Genomic DNA, 22862 nt, shown 5'->3' with positions numbered 1-22862 from the left:
TCTCATGTAAACACAGACTACTAAGGCATCTAACAACTTACTCATTATGTGTAATGTAAGCTGCCCTTTGAGGAGTTCTCTTACCTGTTTTCTCTATTTGCCTATTGGTAGAGCCATCTGCCTTCCACTCTTTGTCTTAAATGCCTTAACTCCCTTATTTCTCTTCTGCTCCTAAGTCTTCTTTCATATTAGAATCTGTACCTTTACTAACCTCTAATGTCAAAAGTTTAAAACCACCAAAAAACAACTGAGTACCCTCTAAGAAAACCATCAAACTTATTAAAACATGACTACAGGTATCATTCATGTTATAATTACCAGATGTATACATCTTTGGGTTTCTAAATTAAACTTTATCAAAGTAATACATACACATAGTTTAAAGCCATTCAAGGTTTATAATGAAATATGACAAGTTTCCTGCCACACTCTGCCCTCCCACTCCCATTTCTGAAATAACCGTTGCACAATTTTAGATGTTCCTTCTGATACTTGCCATGATGTTTCTAAGTCATGAACTTATGCTGATCATTTTTGTAGATAATGATAAAATGACTTCTGATTTTGCAAAATGAAGAATTTTATCCAAGCACATATTCATATTTCTTGTTTATCCAGAGTTCCAATATTCATTAACCATCACACTTTCATTTGTTCATGACCACATATTTTCTTCCACTTTCTCTCTCCATTCCAACCATACATACATACATATGGCTTTCCATCTATCCTTTCATTTTATAAAAGCACTGTTCAACTCCCTATTACCTTCTCATTTGTTCTATATATAAGCCTGCATGTGTTAAACCTTTAAAATTTCAGGTTTGTTAGTACTTAAATATAGCTTCATCTATGCTGAATACAATAATTTAATCTAAAAATAGAAAATTAGAAGTTGAGAGAGGGTCTGGGCTACAAATTTGTTATAAAGTATTATACAGGAAATTTCAAACAACTAGGAATTCTTTCACTTGTAAGGTAATGTCTAATATGGTGTATATTTGCAATGCTAATTTTTATTTTAATCTGTTTATATATTTGATGGGAATAAATGCTTTCTTTCTCGTGATTCCTTGTAAGACTCAGAGATTCGTGGATTCTTTTCATTGTGTGATACTCAATATATCATAATCTCTAGATATGCAGCAAATAAATCTTGTTGGGAATAGCTGTAGTCTTGCTGTATTAGCAGTTAGCTAGGCTTGTGGAAATCCCAACAAATCTCCCAAGACCCTAGGTGTAAGTCCCAAACTCCTGAGGTTAGAGTACAGGATATGAGGAGGAATGAATAGTTGGCATTGCTGGACTTCTTCTAGATTACCATTTACCTTGGAAACGTAATCTGAAATATTCCTAAAATTGAAATTCCCTCATTGCTTATAAAAAACTCTGGGGAGTACCCCTTATTATGACCAAATTCCTCCCCAAAATGTAGTACATTTAATCTTTAAAATATCCCAGCATTAAAGCAAGGCAACCTTGTCCATACACCAAGTTGCAAAGGGTGACTGTCCCTCTCAACAATATTTCACTATTTTTAATAGCATTTGAAAATGAGAACGTTAATGGCATACTGTACATTCTTGTCTCTCATCCATCTTCCCCTCCCCCCCCCCCCACAAAAAATAGTCTACTAATCAAACCCTGTGGTATGAGGTGGGGAGGGGCAAAAGACCAATTGAAAACAAATACTTCACATTCCCTTCCTATCCTGGCATAGAAGAAACTTGAGACCAGCGTCAATAAGATAGAACCGTAAACATTCTTCTTGGTTTTTATTATGAAAGCATGCAAAAACAACAACAACAATTGTGAGACCATACCCCCCTTCCCAGCCTGCACCAATGCAAAGCATTATGAATGGTAGGAAGGACTCACCAAACCAGAAACATAGAGGTTAAAGAGAGGAAGGCAGGGATGGGTGGATCTACACCAATTAATTGCTCCTTCTGTCCCTCTCCTCCACTTTCCCCCGTAGTTCATCTTGCAGGCAGTGAGTTCCTGCAGTTTTGCACACATCACCCAATACAACAACAATGACTATACTTCCAGCCCAGCAATGCTGAACCAACAAGAAAAAGTAGTATTCTTCCATTTCATGGTGGGAAATGGGGAACTCAGGCCCAAAGAGGGTCAGGTTTTTCCTCTGCCACTGAGCAAGGCTGAGTTTAGTGAAGGGGACCTTAAGTCCAAGGAGGCCTGACAGCCAATCTCCAGCCCTAGCCCCAAACTTCAGTTACTCTGGCAGCCCACCAGAGTTCTTAATGAGACTAGTTTTCTTTAAGACACAGACGATTTCTAAACAAGGGACATTTACATGGATGATTTAGTCTACCCTTGCAAACTCTGCCTGAATCTGAGTAGAAAAGGAGTTTACAAAAGAGGAGTGATAACATGTAAAGGGGGCATCTTAGGGAGAACAGATAGGAAGTTGTGTGCAGGAGGCACCCTGATTGGAAGAAATAAGAAAGATGCCCAAAATAGAAACACTGGGCAAAGGCATTGTGCCACCCTCTATGAGAAATTCTCCTTCCCCCAATTTTAAAATATTATGTCATACTTCAACCCCACTAACTGCCCTTCAACACAATGGGGGATTCAAGCCACTCACACCCCCATTTCTTACAAAGAACTTCAAAGAAATAAAGTGCTCTTTAGTCAACTGCCCTTTCCTGCCCCTTTACTTCAGCCTCACTGGACATCTTCAACAAACTCTCATACAGAACCCCCTTCTAAAGTAGGTGGGGGTGGGAGAGGGGGGAAAAGCAGGAGTGGAAAGCTAAATCTTTTGGAAATCATCAGTAAATAAAGAAATATGAACAAAAAAGCAGAAATCACAGAGAGAGTGGCCCTGTCCAGTCCATACATTATGCCCTGTAGCTTTCAGAAACTAAACATTCAGAGAAATAAAAATGGAAGTAAAACTGTTCTTCCCACCCATAACTACAACTCAACAGTGAATAGCAATATATACTAAGTACCTGCGGCAGTAAATCATGGCCGCTCCTTGTTAAGGAGAGAAGTTATCCACACCCTTTCTGAGGGGTCTCCCTTGGTTCTCACTGAGCTCTCCCCTCTGGATTGTTTACTCCACACTACCAAGCTCCTTCACCCCTCCCAAAGACCACTGTACGCGTTTCAGCCCCATGGTCTAGATGCCAACAGAGCATTTGCCTAGATGATTAAAGAACTGAAAGAGTTCCTTCCTGTGTCTATGCCAGCTCCGTTTTCCTTTCCCCACCCTCCTACCACCAATTCCGGTTGGTTCTGCTATGATCGGTGGAAAGAGATTCCCGTCCCGCCCTAGGACATGATGACACGCAGAGTGATCACGGGTTACTTTTCTATCTTGAGAATGCCGGAAAATGACGGAAGAAAATAAGGTGAGTAGGAGAGTTGAGCCAACAACCAAAGGGAGGACAACATAATATTTGCTGAGTGGGAAAGGGGGTTGAAGACTAATCTGTAAATGCAGATAAGAAAACATCTCCAAAACGCCGAGGCTATGCTGAATAGTTGTCCTCATTCCTACCACAGCCACAGATTCTAACTCAGACCCGCCCTATCTCCCTTCTAGAATGGCTTAGGACAGTGGTTCTCAACCTTCCTAATGCCGCGACCCTTTAATACAGTTCCTCATGTTGTGGTGACCCCCAATTTCATTGTTACAAATTGGACATAATTAAAGCATAGTGATTAATCACAAAAACAATATGTAATTATATATGTGTTTTCCGATGGTCTTAGGCGACCCCTGTGAAAGGTTGACCCAGGTTGAGAACCGCTAGCTTAGGAACAAGCCAATGGACGTTGATTTGATATAGTATTATATACCAATTCCTGAATGTTTTACATTCCATTGCCCCGCTGCAGTACTCTACTCCACCCAACCCAGGCCTCTTATTCCACTAGGGTTCTGTTGTCACCTTCTGGCACCACCACCATCACTCTTGCCCTTAATGGGGAATGAGGATCAACGGAAGTAAGGACTGAAAATATGAAGGGACAGGGAAGAGCTCAGAGGACAAAATTAGCACCATTGAGTAAAACCTGCAAAGTCCTGGCTGCCAAGCAGTGTCTGAGGTCCTTCTACTTGGTAATGTGGCCTCTCTAGTCCTGGACTGAATTGATAAGAACAGAAAACAACTTAAGGTCGAAAGGTACATTTAGCATTGAATATCTCAGAGTGAAAGGTAAATCCGAGTTTGAAACCTTTCTCTGTAGCTCTCATGGCCTCGCCTTCCAGCCAGATGATTTTAAATTAGCAAGGGGTGCACATGGTTGATGGTATAGGGATAGGAGACCGGGGACCGCATATAACCAATAATCGTAATAGTAACATAATAAGAATAAAAGAGTCAAGGGGAAAACAAGAAGAAAGAGGAAGAATGACGCAGGACAAAGGGGTTATCTTCGGCAGCATCTTGCGGTGACTTCTCTGACAGAGAAAGAACAAAACAAGAGAATATATAGTATATCTATATACAGATAAGGGGAGAAGGGATGGGCTGGGGCTGCTCTTTCCCCACTGCCAGGCTTCACCACCCAGCCTGGGCTGAGAGTCACACTCTGTGATGCACTAAGTGATCAAGTCCCAGTCGAAGTCATCAGGGATCTCCTCATTGGCACCAGGATGTGGAACCGGCGGCCGAGGGACCATATGGTGTGCTATCAGGAAGAGAGAAAGACATTACAAGGGGAATAGATGGGAAGCTATTCTATCAGTTAGATGGACAGTGCTCAGCCCCAAAATACCATGAGGGATGTCTGGTGAACCTATTGTTCTTATCACCCCTGAGTTATTTTTGTTGCCAGCCACAACTTCAATGAGGCCCCAAGAAATAAACTAGAGCAAACCAGCTTCCTTGCCAATATAACAGTTTGCAGCCATTACACTTATACTTACAAAGACTATGTAATAATGACCAAAAACATACAGATGTACTAATATTTGAAAAGCAGTACAGAAATTTGTGTATGTATTATATGTGTAAGGAATACAAGGACAAAGATTCCAGTGTCACTCCCAAAATTGAAAACACCTGTGGTTTGGCAGGATTTTTCTAAAATGGATTTGAAGTGAAACAGTTCATTTTGTACTATTTCTGATAACTTTGGGTCTCCCCTGGCATTCCTACCATCTGAGATAGTTTCATCCCAGACCCCTGATACTAGAGGTCAGGCAACAGGAAAGTAGCCATGGACACAAAGCAGTTATGTTTTATGTTTTGCATATCATGTTCATTTATTTGCCTGAGTATATCTCTCTCAGCTTCTAAAGCTAGACATAAATGTTCTGTGTATCTATCTTTTATTTATAGTCATGCTTTTACTGCCTTTTATTATCACAGGTATCAGATAATTTCAAAGTAAATGTCTACTTTAGTCTCCCATGACACACACCTCAGTAGCAGGTGACCCAGACTCTGGCCTTTAGAATCATGAAGGCTCATTCCTGCCAGGAGGTAGAGGGAATGCAGACCCAGAGACAAGAAAGTGAGACACCTGGTCAGGGAACAAAGTGCTTGGTGGGAAAACAAGCTTCCTGGGTCTTACCTTGGCGATTGTATCCTGCTGAGTCCTGGGTGGGGATTGGATACATCGGTGATGGGCCAGGGTATAGGTGGGGGGTTTGTGGGTGCCCATAAGAGTTCACTGCCAAACAAGAACACAGTTACTTGAGTGGGATCATTCTACTCAATGAAGCAGGGTCCCATAGTAAGGGAAAGAACAGTCCTCTCCCTCCCCTTAACTTCCCCTCCCCTGCTCTGTTCTATAGCCCCCAAGGGCATGAAGACTTTCTGCAGAAGCTATCAATCCTCACCCCTGAGGGTATAAAGGACCCCAATAGGAGAACTGTGGAAGAACATAGGCATTAGAAGGATGACAAATGTGGAAATAGGGTCACTGAGTCTCTCTGTCACTGGTTTGATGATCATGTAAGTGTAGAGAATGAAGACTTGACCTGCTATGATTCAGCTATGGGTTACTGAGCACAAATTTGGAATGGAGACTTTCTCCTCCCTTTTCTTACATAACTCTCATCTTCCACATCCAGGAATCACACGGTCTATTTCTTGGGCATTCTTCAGGACTTTACAGATAAATGTTCAGTCAATGTGGTGAACAGACTTGTCCTGTTGCTCAGTTTGGATCACTGCCCATTAGATGATTTCTCTCCATTTTCTTCTGTCCTTCTCCTCCCCCTCCCTTTTCATCAGAGTCTCCACCTCCTTGGCCACTAGCTTTGTTCGTACCTTGGTTTAGGGCTGGCTCTTGTTTGCCACTGGTGAGGGCACAGGAGTCAGCAATTCGGGCAGGGGCTGGTGGTCGGTGGGAACCCCCCTGAGGGGGCACATGACCAGTCTGAGTAAGGAAGTGGTTGAGGGAGTCGCACAGATTGGCAATGTGATGCTGGTCCAGGCTCCAGTTTTTCTGTTCTGCCTGTCGCAAGCTCTCCATCAGTTCTACAAGCAGAGAAGTAAGAAAGGCTAACCTTGCAGAGGCCCAGAGCCCCTGTTGGATCTATCCCATCTCGCTGTTCCAACCACATCACCAATCAACACCACGATTAAATGCATTATCCATTGTAACTGGCATCCATTAGAGCTCTACATGTTCAAACTCTCATTCTACTTGTTTGTTACTAAATTCGTATTTTAATTTTGATCTTACTGATGAGTAAAACAAAGTTTCAAAGTAGCTGAAGGAATTAGCCAGGGTCATGCTATCAGCAAGTGGTGACAAAAATTCAAACCACTGGTCCAGGTTTTCTGAATTCCTGAGAGCCTTCCCTCTCTCCCAGAGACAGAATTGGCTAGGATAAACCACGGTCATGTTTTGAGATAAGGCTAAATTTATGAAACCTAATTTGCAAATTATATCAATATCAACTACCTTGTGAAATACGGAGGGAAATCAATAAAATCTTCAAACTTCACTTAACCATCTCCTTCTGGTACTGATTTCTATTGGGTCTGTCTACTTCCAATGGCTCCCTCCTCTCTTCAGTCATCACTAACCTGAGAACTGTGACTGCTCAATGCTGGACCAATTGAGCCGATTCACCATCTTGAAGCTTTCCTTTAAGGAGTCAATATTGGAGCACCAGTCAGGAGGAAAGGCTGTAAAGAGGACACAGTGGGGCATAAGAGAGAGTCAAGTGTAAGACGGCAGTCAGCTCATTAGCAGACTGACTACATGTAAGATTCCTGCATCTATACGGGTTATCGACTGCATTACCAAGACAGTTTTAGAATCTCCCTCCCTGGAGATTTAGGACAAGGAAAGCTACCTATGCATTAGGTATTGACAGCTCAGCTCATAGGCAGGAGAATATACAAAACAGTCCCAATTTATATACAACTTCTAAAATACAGAGCTTGAAGTAGCAACTTGTTAGTTCAGATGAGCTCTCACGGAGGAGAGGCTAGACTCGGTGTTTACTTCCTCACCAACTGGACCTCCATGCCAGAGTCAGAAAAAGGAGTCACTCATGCCCCCGTCCCGTCCCCCGTCCCTCCCCCAGCATCTCCCTGTACCATCTTACTCACCAAAACCAGTACTATTGATAGGAGCCTGGCCTTGTGCCTGTGGTTGTGGTGGTGGAGGCTGCTGGGCAGGGTGGGTGTGGGGATGGTGCTGATGAGGGAGGTAGCTTCCATGCTGAAGTGGGGGTGGATGCATGGCCATCACAGAGGGAGGCCCATAGCCTTCAGCACCAGCCTGCTTCCCCCCTGGTGGGGTACAACCATCTGGGCTTGGGGTGTGCAGTGGAGGAGCACCCGCTACAGTCGAGGGGCCCTGGGCTGGTGCCGGCTGCTGCTGAGGCTGTGACTGTTGGGGCTGTGGCTGTGGCGGCTGCTGCTGCTGCTGCTGCTGCTGCTGCTGCTGCTGCTGCTGAGGAGGCGGCGGCTGCTGCTGGTACATGTAGTAGCTGTTAGAGGGGGGCAGGTCCCCCAGGAGAGAGGAAAAGCCTGCGGGTGGGAGGAAGCAGGCGAGTCACTTGGGCAATGCATTTTCACTCAACAGGATTTCCACTGGGTTGAGGTGGGTAGCCTCAGATGGAAACCACAGACTTCAAAGATAAGGCTGTTCTGGGACAGCAGGGATGGCGCTGGCCCCCTGGCAGGTAAAGCAGACAGAGGGAGGGCCTTGACACTGTGGTGACCACTGAAATTTTAGCAAAAGGTCAGCATGTACCTTTTTATGCTTTTTTAAAATATATATTTTATTGACTTTTTACAGAGAAGGATAGAGAGTTAGAAACACCGATGAGAGAGAAACATCCATCAGCTGCCTCCTGCACACTCCCCACTGGGAGTGTGCAGGAGAATCAAACCTGGGACCCTTCAGTCTGCAGGTCGATGCTCTATCCACTGAGCCAAACCAGTTAGGGCCCTTTTTATGCTTTTGTACAAGGATTTGAGTGTAGGCCTTAAGCATAGTTTCAAAAGACACCAGACATCAGGTCAAGTTTTAAAAGTAAATCATAAATAAAACAAAGCCATGGGAGTCTATTCTCTCCTCTTCCTTATTGTCTCTACACCAGCAGTTCTCAACCTGTGGGTCATGACCCCTTTGGGGGTCGAACGACCCTTTCACAGGGGTCGTCTAAGACCATCGGAAAACACATATATAATTACACACTGTTTTTGTGACTAATCACTATGCTTTAATTATGTTCAATTTGTAACAATGAAAATACATCCTGCATATCAGATGTTTACATTACTATTCATAACAGTAGCAAAATTACAGTTATGAAGTAGCAACGAAAATAATTTTATGGTTGGGGGTCACCACAACATGAGGAACTGTATTAAAGGGCCGCGGCATTAGGAAGGTTGAGAACCACTGCTCTACACCCTTCTACTTTATTCACTACCAACAAATGGAGCTTCAATGAGGAGTACATAAGGAATGGATGAATTTCTCAAACAAATTGGGCAGAAAAGAATTAGAGATTGAGGCTAGGGGCTTTCAGCCAACATTAAAATTCAGTGAACACGTTACTGTCCTCACCAATATAGCTTTTTACTTTGTTTCTGAAAGCTTCTCATGTTCTTCCTTTCCAATCAACCAATCACCTGAGTTCGACCAATTTCTCATGCAAATGCTACAATCTTAGAACACAACTCTAGATTCAAATCCCCTGGCTGTGTGGCTCAGTAGATGAGCATCGACCTACGAAGCAGGAGATTGTGGATTCAATTCCAGATCAGGGCATATGCCCAGGGAGAATCAATGATTCTCTCTCATCATTGATGTTTCTATCTCTCCCTCTCACTTCCTCTCTGAAATCAATAAAAATATATTTTTGGGGGATGAGGACACATTTGTAATACCTTAACTAATAAAGAATTTAAATATATATATATATTTTTTTTAAAGAAATTCATAAAAAAAAAAAAAAGAAATTCATGACAATTAATATAAATTTCCAAACAGTAAGTCCTAACTACTTTTAATCATTCCATTCACCTCCTGCTGTCTATACAAGGCCACAGTATAGAACAAGAAGATCTGATGATTCACCTAATGTCTTTTATTTTTTACATTTTTCCATCACCATTTATCCCCCATATACCCTCTTCCACTTCTACTTACCCCCTCACCAAAAAGTCTTGACTTTCCCCCTACCTCTAATTTCTTTAAAAACAAAACAGAACAACCAACAACACAAAAGAAATTACAGAGGGCTGAACCAGATTGAGCCTCCCAATAAAGACTTTAAATCATTCTCAATTGATGATTCAGGAAATTGAGTATGAACAAGTTATAAACTAATATTAAATTGTGGTAGGTTAATAGATATAAATAACCAAAAAAATGTCTTTTTTGTTAAGGATGCATGTTTCAATGATATTTACAGGTAGATGACATGTCTGAGACTTGCATCAAAATACTCCAATTAAAAAGAAGGGGAGGGGAGGAGGATGGGGGTTTAATGGAGGGGATGAGGTCACATTTGTAATACCTTAACTAATAAAGAACTGGAAAAAAAAAAAAAAAAAGAAGGGGAGGGGTGGAGGTAGAAGATGGCATCAGGGGGGATAAATGGTGATGGGAAGGGAAAAAAAGCTGAGCAATAAATGAAACAAGCTTAACAAAATATTGGTAACTGTTTAAGTTGGGAGATGGAAACATGAGGGTTTATAACTATATTCTCTATTTTTACATCTGTTTGAAATTTTTACTAATAAAAATTAACAAATATAAATATGCTAGAAACGTGGGGGGGGGGGCGGGTACTGACGATTAAGGAAAGAGAACTGCTGTCCCCTAGTGGTCATTCTCTAAATGACTTGCTTACAGCAATAAAATCACTGCCCTTCCCTCTAGAAGGGGAATGCTTCCAACTCACTTTCTGAAGCTAATAACCCAGACTGTGTGTTGAAACAGGCTTCCCTTCCAAACTAGGCCAGAAGAGCTCAACTCCAAACAGTACTGACTCATGACATGCTTCCCCTGACCAGTGATCAACCTCTCCTTGTGTTAAAAATAAGAAAGAAGGGAGAAAAGAGAATGTCACCACCTATTCAAAAATACAAGGCTGACCAGGCTCCCACCCCAACTTCAGACTCACCATGCTGAGAGGAGGAAGAGGACTTCTCCAGCATGGATTTGTAGAGGTTGCGGAAGGACCAGCTCAGATCCTGAAAACTGATCTCTGAGCAGAATTTGAAGTCATGGTTGGTGTTATACAAGGGAGGGGGTCCCTCAGCACTTTCTCGGCCTGGAGCCCCTGCAGCCACTGCTCCACCATCCACAGATCCTGGGCCCTACAAATAGAAGAAAGACTTGATCCACGTCCCAAATGAGGGACCAATACTACCCTTTCGTGGTCCCCAAGCTCTCCTGCCTGTCTTCATCCTCTACCAACTTTGCAAAGAATCAGCATATGTTCATATTTTGATGTAGTCTCTTGTGCTTTCCCTATGCTATATCCATGTACTTATTTCTCTCATAAACTTTTTTTGCCCTCCTTCTTCTCGTCCCTTTTTTCCCTAATCTTTCTCAAATTTCTGTTCTCATTCTCTCTCTCTCAGCTTCCCCCTTTGGCTCTCCCCTTCATTACCAACTTATCTGCCTACTGTATCACAGATACTCAATACATAATTTTGAACTGAAAGATAGATGACTCTATTTAACCACCCAATCACCTATCCATCCATTAACCCAGCCACCAACTCACCCATCCATCCATCTGCCCCTATGGCCCCTGCCACCTCCCCTTCCTACCTGGCTATAGCTGGTGATAGATGCGGGGCTCTGCAGTGACATCTGAGGATTCCCTTCTGGAGGCAGTGAGGCTTCTCCACTCCCTGGAACACCTCCTCGGGGGCTCTTGCTTGCCTCCTGTTCTGGTGAGTCCTGGGACAGCTGAGGGGTGTGAAAGAATAGAAATCCATAAGCAGAAGCTAAACTTCCTCCCAAGACCCATGGTTTCACCTCTGCTGGTATTTGCCCTTTGCCCAGATATACGAAAGGAAAGAAAACTCAGGAAAGAGTGTGGAAGGAGCAGCTGGCTCAGAAAAGACATCGCTCCATGAGGTGGGAACTTACATCATCATCTGGTGGGTGTCTCCTCTTCCGGGAGATGTCGGGACAAGTGTCGATGGTCCAATAAGAGCCCTAGAAGGAGAACCAGCACCAAGAGAACAAAATCATTTTCAATGAAAAGTCTCACCTTTGGAAAAGCAGATATTTGGGAGAATTCTTTTCATAAAATGAAAGTTCTATGTATTAAGCAAAATGTCTGGACAAGCCCTAACTGGTTTGGCTCAATGGATAGAGCGTTGGCCTGCGGACTGAAAGGTCCCAGGTTCGATTCCGGTCAAGGGCATGTACCTTGGTTGCGGGCACATGCAGGTTGTGGGAGGTGTGCAGGAGACAGCTGATCGATGTTTCTCTCTCATCGATGTTTCTTACTCTCTATCCCTCTCCCTTCCTCTCTGCAAAAAACCAATAAAATCTATTTTTAAAAAAATATCTGGACAAAAGAAAAATGACTGAAAATTCACACAGAAGCTTGAGGATACTGGTTAATTTTGAGGAGTAAGTTTTTCCTAATAGGGGATATCAGAGATATCCCATATGGTGCAAACTCAGACCTCTATTGTTCTGGAGGGACAGAACAATGGTATCTAGTTCAAACAGCTACTCTTCTATGTGATATGAGGCAAGACTCTCTTGGATGTTAGCATCCAAATCTGTCAAACCAAGAGAATGACCTATCCCTTCTTTTTAAAGATAAAAAGTTCCTACAAAGGTTATTAAGACCACCTTTTACATCTAGAATAAGTGCTACACACACACACACACACACACACACACACACACACAACCCACAGGGCAGCAAAGTCAACTTTAACATAAATATTTCTATTTTTTATAAAAGATTTTCATGCCTGGCTGGTGTGACTCAGTGGTTGCGCGTCGACCTATGAACTAGGAGGTCATAGTTCGATTTCTGATCAGGGCACATGCCCAGGTTGTGGGCTTAATCCCCAGTACGGTGGGTGCAGGAGGCAGCTGATCAATGATTCCCTCTCATCACTGATGTTTCCATCTCTCTCTCCTTGTCCCTTCCTCTCTAAAATCAACAAGAATTTTTTTTTAAAAAAAAGATTTTGCAATCTTCCTTAGTCACTCATTTTAGTGGGGCCCTACAAGCTTGATTACGAAGCTCTTCCATTGAGAGAAAAAATAAAGCTGCTTCTCTAACATGATTTCCTCTTCTGGGTAATTAAAACAACCACAAGAGTTTGGGCTGTCTCTCTCCTTCCTGTTCCTCCTTCAGTGCTTACAGCAAGTAGTATCTCACCTTCCCAGGGTCATCCCGGGGTCTGGGCACCTTCCGGAAACACTTGTTGAGAGAAAGGTTGTGCCGAATTGAATTCTGGGGAAGCACAGAAACAAGTTAGATTTGAGCACTGGGCAAAGCAGAACATTTTCCAATAGGATACAAAGGGACACAAAAGGACATAACACAAAACAAAGTTCAAGTATCAGAGTAAACTCAGCACCACTCAACTTTACTGATGAGGGAGCATACCTATCAGCTAGAAGAATGAACTAAGAAAAAAATGCAGAAATTATACTGATGAGCAGTAATGGCTATAAATGTGGCTACCACGTGCTTCTGGAAAGCTGTTTATATAGTTTTTCAATCTTTCCACCCAATTGATAATAAGTATATATAAATGCCTCAAAATCACATCTTCTCAATTTTCATACCATTCTATATGTAGTTTAAAAAAAAAAAAAGTTTTAGCCCTAGCCAGTTTGGCTCAGTAGATAAATCAGTGTTGGCCTGCAGACTAAAGGGTCCCAGGTTCAATTCTGGTCAATAGCACATACCTCGGTTGTAAGCTAGAACGCTGGCCCTGATTGGAGGCATGTGGAAGGCGATCAATCAATCGATGTGTCTCTCTCATATCAATGTCTCTCTCTCCCCGACCCTTCCACTGTCTCTAAAAATCAATGGGAAAACATCCTCGGGTGAAGATTAACAACAAAAACTGTTTATAAAACTGTTTCTAAAACAGTTTTAAAACTGTTTTTATTAATGATAACAAATATAAGTTATGAGTAAAACAAAGGCACAGTTTACCTTTCTTTTCTCAACAGCCCACAGATTGGACACATTTGAAGGAAAGAAATATTGTTGTGTAAATGTGTTGGAGGTTTGGTAGCTAGCAGGGGCATATGCATAAAGGAAAAAAAATCTGAATGCTTTCAACAGTCTTCAGCTCATCATCTGGTTTGTATATCAACTGGTGATTCATAGTGAGAGAACTCTATTAAAACCCCATTCTACCCTGCAGTTGGCAAATGAATTGGTACTCCAAAAGACTGAGAACATCAATCTTCCTTCTTAGCTTGGAAGAGGAGTCCCCTTCTTTTTTCTATCTCCAGCCAAATGACTTATCCTCTCATTACTTGCTTGGTAGATGAGCTGTTGGTGAAGGGCCTAATTATATTTTTTTTCTTGGTGTACAGTTTTTAAAAAGATGATGACTATGTGCAATGAAGCTTTGGAAATGTGATGAGATTACTACTACCAAGTAGGAAGGAGCAATGTTATGCCTTGCACAGTGACTTGAACATAATAGAGTGGCAATAAATATTTGTGAAATGAATGGATATTCTTTTTGAGGAATCAGAAGACAAGAGGGTATAATGAGTAACAACATCCGGTTAGCCCCATAACTATACTTAGAGGCTCAGTATCACTGGAGTTTCCCTGATGTACCTGATGGAAGTATATACCACAGGTCTGAGACAGGTCAGTCCATTGGACCAGATTAAACAAAGAAACAAAAGTAGAGAAAGAAAGTTGTCAAAGGCTGAAAATAATCCCTGGTAATAGAAGCCATCCCACCTTCCAACCAATGCCAGCATTCTTGTAATAGGGGAAGTTATCACAGATCCAGCGGTAAATCTCGCTGAGGGTCATCTTCTTGGCTGGGGAGGAGTTGATGGCATAGGTGATGAGGGTGGCGTAGCTGTATCGTGGTTTGCCATCCTGGTGGACTGCTGCCTCATCTTTGCTCAGGGTGGCATTGGGATCTGTGGGTGAGCCTGGCGGACACTTGCGGCTGCCCCCTGGAGTCCCAGCCTGGGAAGCACTCCCTAGCTTCTCAATGGTAGCTCGGAGGGTCAGCTGGGGGAGCCAGTCTATGGAGGTGAGGCTACTCTCTAGATCAGAAGCCATGGTTCTTCTGGGTTCTGCAAAGAAATGCACAAAGGAAACAGAAAAATGAGTGTTAACTCTGGTTACAGGTGGCAAGTGATACTCAAATCCTAGTGCTTTAAACAAAGTAGTTTCTTCTATAATTCCCTTAGTAGACTTCTCTATGAGACAGCCCTCCACGTGGTCCTAGAACCCAAATGGATCTACCACCAATCATCTACCAGATGACAGACTGGTACTTATTCTACATCTTAATGTGGAACATAGTCTAGAGGTCTCCCCCTTCATGTAGGACTAAAAGTGAGATCAAACCACCCAACTGAGCCATTCCCTCTATTCTCCTTACTGAAAGCCCTACAACATAATATCTTTAAAGTATGTAGAAAATAATTTTAAAAATACACTTAGATAGCAGGAAACATCTGCCAAAGTCTATTCTTCAATAATGTGACACTTACTGTAATTTACATACAACATGCACCGATAGCACAAGTGAGCATGTGAAGAAAAACATTCTAAACAGAAATACACACTGATGAAGCATACACCAACACTCTAAAGATATTTCGTATCAGATATATTTGAGCATTTGCCCCTTTTAGCCCACATACATGTGCATGAGCATATTAGACATATACCAAGCATAAATTACATATGACTACCAGCAAAGAACAGATGTAAGACAGACACATAAACAGAGATCACAATTAGCTACACAGCATACCTTACCAACAGGGCACAAAGTCACACACGCAGAGGTAACAGCTCCTGAGTACTGCTGCCCTCACACCTTGAAAGCTACCCCTTTGCAAGCTCGACCCACAGACACCTACACCAGGAAGAAGTCATCGACAAGGACCTCCCACCTCCCTCGGCCTGCTGGGCTTCACTAAGCCAGGGAGACACCCAGCTGAGTGCACACCGGTAACAATCAGATAGCCTGGCTAAAAATAGCTGGGGCTAAAAGCTGGCTCCCCTTCTCCCGCCCTCCTCCTCTCTCCTTCCTTCCCAGCCAGGCACGCACGCTCGCTGCACCTCCATGCAAACTTCTGGCGCTGCCAAACCGCCCACGCCTGATGTTTGCACGCCCAGCTGCCACCCACACAGCCTGGGCCCTCTTACTGGCAGAGGGGTGTAGCTAAGTGACATCTTGGTGGGGGAAGGAGAAGAACGATGGGTGACATCTGTATTGCAGGGTCTAGAAAGGCTGGCAGGAACCGCTTGGTAGCCATTTGGCACTCCCCTAGAGCTGATGCCAGCAACCCCCTAAGCACTGGCTGCCTAACAGGTTTGTGCCTGCACAGCCTCCAGATTCCAACTAGTATTTCTTCCTCCTATCCCTGCAGACAGCCCCGCCAGGGCATTTCTCTAGCACGCCTCAGATTTCAGAATCCCGGACAGAAACATATTATGTATGTCATCTCTAAATCCACGCACAGATACCATGCACAAGCGTATACATACAACTACACACAAATCCACACACTTTGCCATCCAAAGCTCAGTCCTTGCTATGGCTGCCTCCCCGTCTCCCGACTCCAACACATCTTTCAGGCTATCAGTCACTCTCCTGGTCAGTGGCTCTTCCCCCCTTGACACTTACCCCTTTCTCCTAAAGGTCAGCCTTCATGGTCATCTCTCTCCCCCCACAAGGTCCCCACCTACACAATCTTTGCACATAGACACCAGCACCCAGCCCTGAGCTCGTCACCGGCAACACACCTACTCTACAAGGATGAAGGAAACACCTTAGTGCCTCAGGGGCCTAGGCAGCCAGAGATTCAATTGCAACCCAAGAATTGCTTGACAAGAGAAGCGGGGTGGGGGGATCGTGTTTATAAATAGTTTTATAAAGGGGTTTTCCTTTTATCCGTATCTTCTCTCCCACCACCCACAGAAACTTGGAAACTAATAGGGATATTGAATCATTCCAGGAAGTCTCAGACCTCCTAGCACTATATATACTAAGTCAAAGCACCACAGCCTCTGGTAAAGCAGGTCCCATAGCTGGGTGGTCCCAGCTGGACAATGCTGTGACAATGAGCAGGTTCTCAATGCCCACAGGGGAGGTCTGTAACGAAATGTTACCCTGCTCCCGATGATCTCCTGCTAAAGATCCCCAGGAAATCTCATCTGAAGAACACAGAAGCCTTTAGTGGATTTTTCATTTGAAGCTCCCCCAACATTGGACAGGAGCATGAGAGTAGATTTAAAGTGTTCAGAGGGCGGCTCACAGAACCCACTTGTCACATGCCAATCACGGTGACTTCCGGAAAGGGAAGCACTCTCAGCCTGCTGCGAGTTGTTCTGTGCCTTTCCCTATCCTTACCCCAGCACCAGGTTAGGACACCGGGGTTAAATTTAACCTTTCTCCTGCACCCTCCCAGTCAGCCCTCCAGATGCGCCCCAGCACTCACAATATATCCCAGTCTCATCGGCTACAAGAAGCTTGCAGCAAAGGTCCTTCTGATCTTTCAGCACCATTCTCCTTCAACCCATCCCACTTCCTCACTCCCGTCACTTCCCCATTCTTGAAGGGCAACCCAGTGTGAAAAAGCTCAGACATTGAGATTCCTGTGTTCCATTCCCAACCTTGACACTGACTCACTAAATATCCCTAACCGCCCCTGGCTCCCTGAAGTCTTGATGCCTCAGTTTCCCCTGTTAATCAAAGGGATGGAGTCCTAGACACTGCCAAGGCTTCATCCCTGGAGGGAAGTGAATGAAGCTTAATGAGCTCGTGGCTGCCACACATTCCACGCTCCCCAAAATAATGGCATGAGGCTAGTGTTCAGGGCTATTCTTAGCAAGGCAAACAAGAGGTACTTCCATTTCTCAGTCCAACCAACCTAGTTACCCAGACCTCTCTCTCCAGGTGGGCCTCGTGCCACTGGGCTTGGGCAGAACCTGAGTCAGGCCACATTCTTCTCTGCGTGCTGGAAGACTGAAAGGAAATACCCATAGAAACTGGGAAAGGCAGCCAAAGGGCAGGCTCCATCACATCCACAGGGCGTCTAAGGAAGACTACAGTACTGGGAGAAAGGCAGAGAAAAACAGAAAGACATTCTGTTGGAGTGGAAGACGGATTCTGGACGAGACATGTAAGATCCAAAATTACAGGCAGTTTTCTTCCCATTTTATCTGCAAGGCCAGTAATTATTCTCTGTGTGGTGCCAAGGTCAGGCATTAAGGAGCGATAATTTCCTGCTTTGCACATAATGCCAAAACTAATAGAGCAATGGCTGCGTTAACCACATTACCAATTACCAGTGGGCTGCCTGGATTTCAGTCCTGACTCCACTACCTACTGGCCTTGCAACCTCAGGCAAATTACTTAACCTCTGTGTGTTGTAGTTTCTGTATCTATAAATTAAAGATGATAACTATACCTACATAGGGTTGTTGTGAGGATTATCTTAATATTCTTTTTTTTTAATTATCTTTACTGTTGAAAGTATTACAGATGTCCCCTTTTTCCCCCCATTGACTCCCTCCACCCCGCTCCTGTCCCCTCCCCAGGTACCTTAATATCTTAAAGCACTTAGTAAGTGTAACTATTATTTTTTTTGAATGGGGGAAAAAGAATACTAGAAATTAAAAATTAGAAAACTGACAGATCATAGAGGTAAGACTGGAAGCAGAAAGCCTGCACTGAGTTTGCAATCATTTGCAGGATGTCAGAATCTCAAGCTTTTCCTTTGGGGATAGTATCACTGATCAATGTCAGGGTCAGGACTGAGTAAACTCCAGGGATGAAGGAATAGGGGAATATCATCTCTTATTTTTCAGGGGGTGCGGGGGGACTAGGTCTGGCCATAAGACATGATCTGGAAAATAGCACTCTCTAAATCACAGTTAATTCAGCCCAGAGCCATGTGCTTCTGCCTGATCCACAGAGGCAGGCATTGGAAAACTCAGAGCAAGCAGGGCCAGTGAAGCTGTGTGGTGGTGGTACACCTGGAGGTGTTACCATTCAACAAGTTGCATTCCGGCATCTGGTAAAGCACTTTGTAAGAAATAAACTGCTGTTACAGCAGAGCCGTTTTCAAAAGTTAGGGAAGGAGTTCTAGGATTCAGAGCCAAAGATCCTCATGCTTTTGAGACTCGAGATACCAGAAATGAAGCTCTCTTATTAGTCCTATAAGCAGTGATCCCAGCCTGAGGCTGGGCTGCCCTGCTGCTTGGGATGCAGCCATTCATGAGGGCTCCTGCTGGCCAGGGGAGGCCCAGCCCTTTCTTCCAGCTGGGCATCCTTACCAGAACCCTCCCCAGGTCATTGCACAGGGGGACCTGCTTTTAGAGGCCTCCTGGAAACATACAATTCTAGGTCACTGGAGGCTTGGTCTGAAAAGCACACATGCACCTGTCTCCAAAAACATACCCACTTGAAACACAGACAGAGATAGGACAGAGCCACATTCACCTGCATTAAGAAACATACGCACATTGTCCTAAAGCACAGCCATACAAACCTGGATTGTAGCCCTGTCTCCTCTACTCCTATATCACTACTGACAGGTAGATTCCAGGTCCAAGTGGATGTACTTAGGGACTCAGACAGCCCATCCATGGACCAGACAAAGAGAGAAAGAAGAAACATAAAACCCCAAAGAGATAAAGCCTCCCTCCTGGCCTTGCTATGGGCTGTAATCCCCCGAACAGAAGAGATTTCCTAATGACAAGGCAGGAAGGCAGGCCCCCAGTTAGAGATCCCAGGTTGAAGGGCAGAGCTCTCTTAAACACCAGCCTGGGCTCGGCCAGAAGAATTTCCTGGCCCCTGTTTTCCTGCATTTTCTAAAGATTCTGGACTTGGATGATTCCTACTCCAATCTTGCAAAGAAAAACTTAAATACAAGGTTCCAGAGACCCAGAACCAAACAAGAAACAGGAAGGGAGAAGATGAGACTATCAGGTGCTTTTAGGAAAGGGAACTCCTGAGAAGTCCCATCTCCCTGGTGGCCAACTTCTTTAGAGGAAAAGCTGGAAGGAGGCTGAACTGGTCCCTTCTTCCTATGCAGGACCTGCTTTTTCCTGAGGAGCTGTCAGCCCAGGACAGGAGTTGGACAGATGACTGGGACAGGGGGACAGAGTCAGCAATAGGGAGCAACTTCAACCCAGGAGCAGGCATTCCCCTGCGCCCTTGCCTCTTGTCTCGGGACGTGTGGAGTTACCATTTTCCCTTTGGGTTTTATTGGTAGAGGCATGCTCCCAGCCAGGGATGGGACTATCACGACAGGAGGCCTCTTGGTGTCTGAGGTACAGTGAGTGCGGACGGGGTGCTTTTCTTTCAAGGGAGCAGTAATCACAGTGATGGGACATAAAGGCAACTTAGGGTTACAGACGAGAAAATGTGATACCAGTGGCAGCCCTACACAAGGGCAGGCCATGAAATGCCACCACGACTTGCGTGAGGGCCCTCTCCAGGTGACTGTCCAGGGGAGATGGCCCCAAGGATGCAGGGTGATATGGGAGTCCAGTTGGGATGTGTCAATCGCTGCTACACAGTATGGATGGATTCGGAAAATGCAGGTGTTTTCTCATCTCCCTTTGCTGTCAGCATGGAAACATACACTTCCCCAGGGACTTCAGGTGAACCCCATCCCGAAACACCAAGAAACCCACTTCCCAGAGCCTCTGCCGAAAGGGGTGGTTTCGAACCCAGGGGTTCCTTCAGAACACATTTCTCTGAGTTACCGTTCTACCTTCCCCAGCAATGAAACCCACCAGCACCACCTCAGACCCCTACACCCACTAGTGCCTAAAGCGCACGGACGGAGAGAAGGTGAAAGAATGCACTAACCTGTCTCCAAGGTTCCCCCAGCAAAGGGAGGGAACCACCTGGTCCTGGAGTTTGGGGTTGGAGGGATCCCCCTCCTCAAAGGCAGCTGAAGAGTCTCATCCTCGGTGGCTCTTCCCGTTCTTGGTGGAGCCTCCCAAGCTGGGGAGGGGATCTGGGTCCCCTGAGGATGAGGAGCGGAGGGGGGAGGGGGAAGGGGAGGAGGGGGAGAAGGGGGAGGAGGAGGGGGAGAAGGAGGCCCTACCTGGGGAAGGTGGCACACCCCCCACACCCTGCCCGTGACGCTGGGGAGGAGGGGAGGAGCCTCTCCCAACCAGGAGTTGTCTCCTCCCCCTTGGGGGAGTCCCCCTCCCCCCCAAGCTGGCTGTTTCAGGAGTGGAGGGCTCCTTCTGTCCGCGGGGGAGCTGCGCGGACGGGCTCTGCCTGGTTCCACTGTCTGGGCACCAGGAAGTGGAGGGGCCGGCAGTTCTCGCCGCTCCCGACAGGCCGGGGCCGCCGCTCCTCTCTCCCCGGAGCGTCCTCTGCTGCTGTGAGTACCGGAGAGGATGCAGGGCGCCTACTCCGTGAGCTCACCCCCTCCGCTCTGCCTCCAAAGTCCCGAAGTGCTGCCGAGAGTGCGCCTGGAGGCGGGGGCAGCGGGCGGCCGCCCCCCGCTGGCTCTGCACGGATCGCCCCCTTCTACTTCGGAGGTCCGCTCCCGGCCGGCGCGGGGGTCGTCCTCGCCGCCAAGGAGGGGGACTCGCCCCCGACCGGGGTCTCCTCTTTCCCTCGCGCGGACGGCAAGGGTCTCCCCTTCCACCGGGAGCTGTGGCCGCGTCCCCGCTCCCGCCTCCGCAGCTGGGGTGCCCCAGAGGGTGGGGTTTTCGCACTCCCCGCTCTGCCCGGGCGGCCTGGGCAGCAGGGTCCGGGAGGCCGCGGCTCCGCACCCCCGTCACTGGCTGCCGTGGCGCCGGCGCCGCCTCCAGCCCCGTCCCGGCCGGTCCGCACGCTTGGCGCGTGGGGCTCCCCGCGCTGCCACCGCTCGGGCTCCGGCCGGTCCGGGCTCCCCGGGAGCCAGAAGGCGGACGGACGGTGCCAGGGCTCGGCTCGGGCTCGGGCTCGGCTCGGCTCCGCTGCAGGCCCCGGCTCCTCCCCGGCCTCCGCGCCGCGCTCCCGGCCCCTCCCCCGCCCCCGCCCGCCGGGCCGCGCCGCCGCCTCCCGCGCGGGTTAAGGAGGAGCGGGCGGCTCCAGGCCGCGGGCCGGGCTGCTCCCGGGGACGCGGCCGCGGCTCACAGCCCGGCTCCCGGGGACGCGGCCGCGGCTCACAGCCCGCCCGAGCGCAGACCCTCACTCCCCGCCAGCCGCCGCCAGGACACCTCGCTCCGTGCAGCTCGCCATCCGCCCTAGTGACGACCCGCTGCTCTCCATCGGGCACACGGTTCACGGGACTGTCAATGCCGCCCCAATTCTGTGTCGCTGACCTTTTCTCATTCTGTTGTATTCCATTTGCAGATTCCATATGCATGCCCGTTTTGCTCGGGAATATCTTTGATGGGCTTCTCTTTCCCCTGCGATCGTTTGTAAAGGGTTCTGGGGATGAGGGTGGAGTGAATGTGTTACCCTGATAGCATCCTGGAGTTCAGTAGATGCTTGCTGGGCAAGTGAGTGTATATAAAGAAGTAAATGAGCATGTAACGGAGAAAGCTCTGAACTAAACATAGGAAAGTCTAGCATTATACATTTTTTCTGTGGAATCAGTCACCAAAGAGAGGACCTTGATACTCACCTTGCCTACCCAATAAGGGTTGCTTTTTAAATTGTACAGTATACAAAATATGAATGTTCAGTTCGCTTGAAAAACCTGTAAAACATATCTTATCTTGGTCACACAGTGTACAACGTTCTTATTTTCTGCCCCTTAAAGAGTAATCCCCAGCCGTAACCGGTTTGGCTCAGTGGATAGAGCGTAGGCCTGGGGACTGAAAGGTCCCAGGTTCGATTCCGGTCAAGGGCAGGTACCTTGGTTGCAGGCACATCCCCAGTAGGGGGTGTGCAGGAGGCAGCTGATCGATGTAAAAAATATATTTAAAAAACACCAAAAAAAGAGTAATCCCCACCCAAAGATAGAAAATGCCACACCAGGGAATCTACCCTCCCCTTTTCCTCTTAGAGTCATATTTCTCTGCAGATTCTTTTTTTTTTTCTTCTTCAGATTCTTATATATTTCATCCTTCAGGCCTATCAAGCTTTTCTAAATCTACTCTACTTTCTATCACATAAAATAATATGAAAGCAAAAACATCCATGAATTATTTGAATTGCTCAAAAAAAGACTGCCTACCCAAGATTACAGCTTGATGACTACATTTCACATTTAAACATTAG

The 22862-nt window shown here is 46.0% G+C and overlaps 1 protein-coding gene across 1 annotated transcript; it reads right to left on the bottom strand.

Moving 5' to 3' along the window:
* Positions 1-1743: 1743 nt before the first annotated feature.
* FOXJ2 (forkhead box J2) lies at positions 1744-20731 on the bottom strand. The gene is made up of 11 exons (XM_036298057.1): positions 20502-20731; positions 14390-14736; positions 12830-12904; positions 11569-11637; positions 11245-11385; positions 10589-10784; positions 7554-7976; positions 7023-7124; positions 6258-6467; positions 5557-5655; positions 1744-4668 (listed from the first exon to the last, which is right to left on the bottom strand). Exons 2-11 carry the CDS (start codon positions 14720-14722, stop codon positions 4580-4582), a joined length of 1737 nt encoding a protein of 578 aa, XP_036153950.1. The 5' UTR covers positions 14723-14736; positions 20502-20731; the 3' UTR covers positions 1744-4579.
* Between the last annotated feature and the right edge of the window lie 2131 nt (positions 20732-22862).

Source organism: Myotis myotis, unplaced genomic scaffold (assembly GCF_014108235.1).
Source record: "Myotis myotis isolate mMyoMyo1 unplaced genomic scaffold, mMyoMyo1.p scaffold_m19_p_3, whole genome shotgun sequence".
Lineage (NCBI taxonomy): Eukaryota > Metazoa > Chordata > Mammalia > Chiroptera > Vespertilionidae > Myotis > Myotis myotis.
This window is presented reverse-complemented; position numbering and strand designations above follow the sequence as displayed.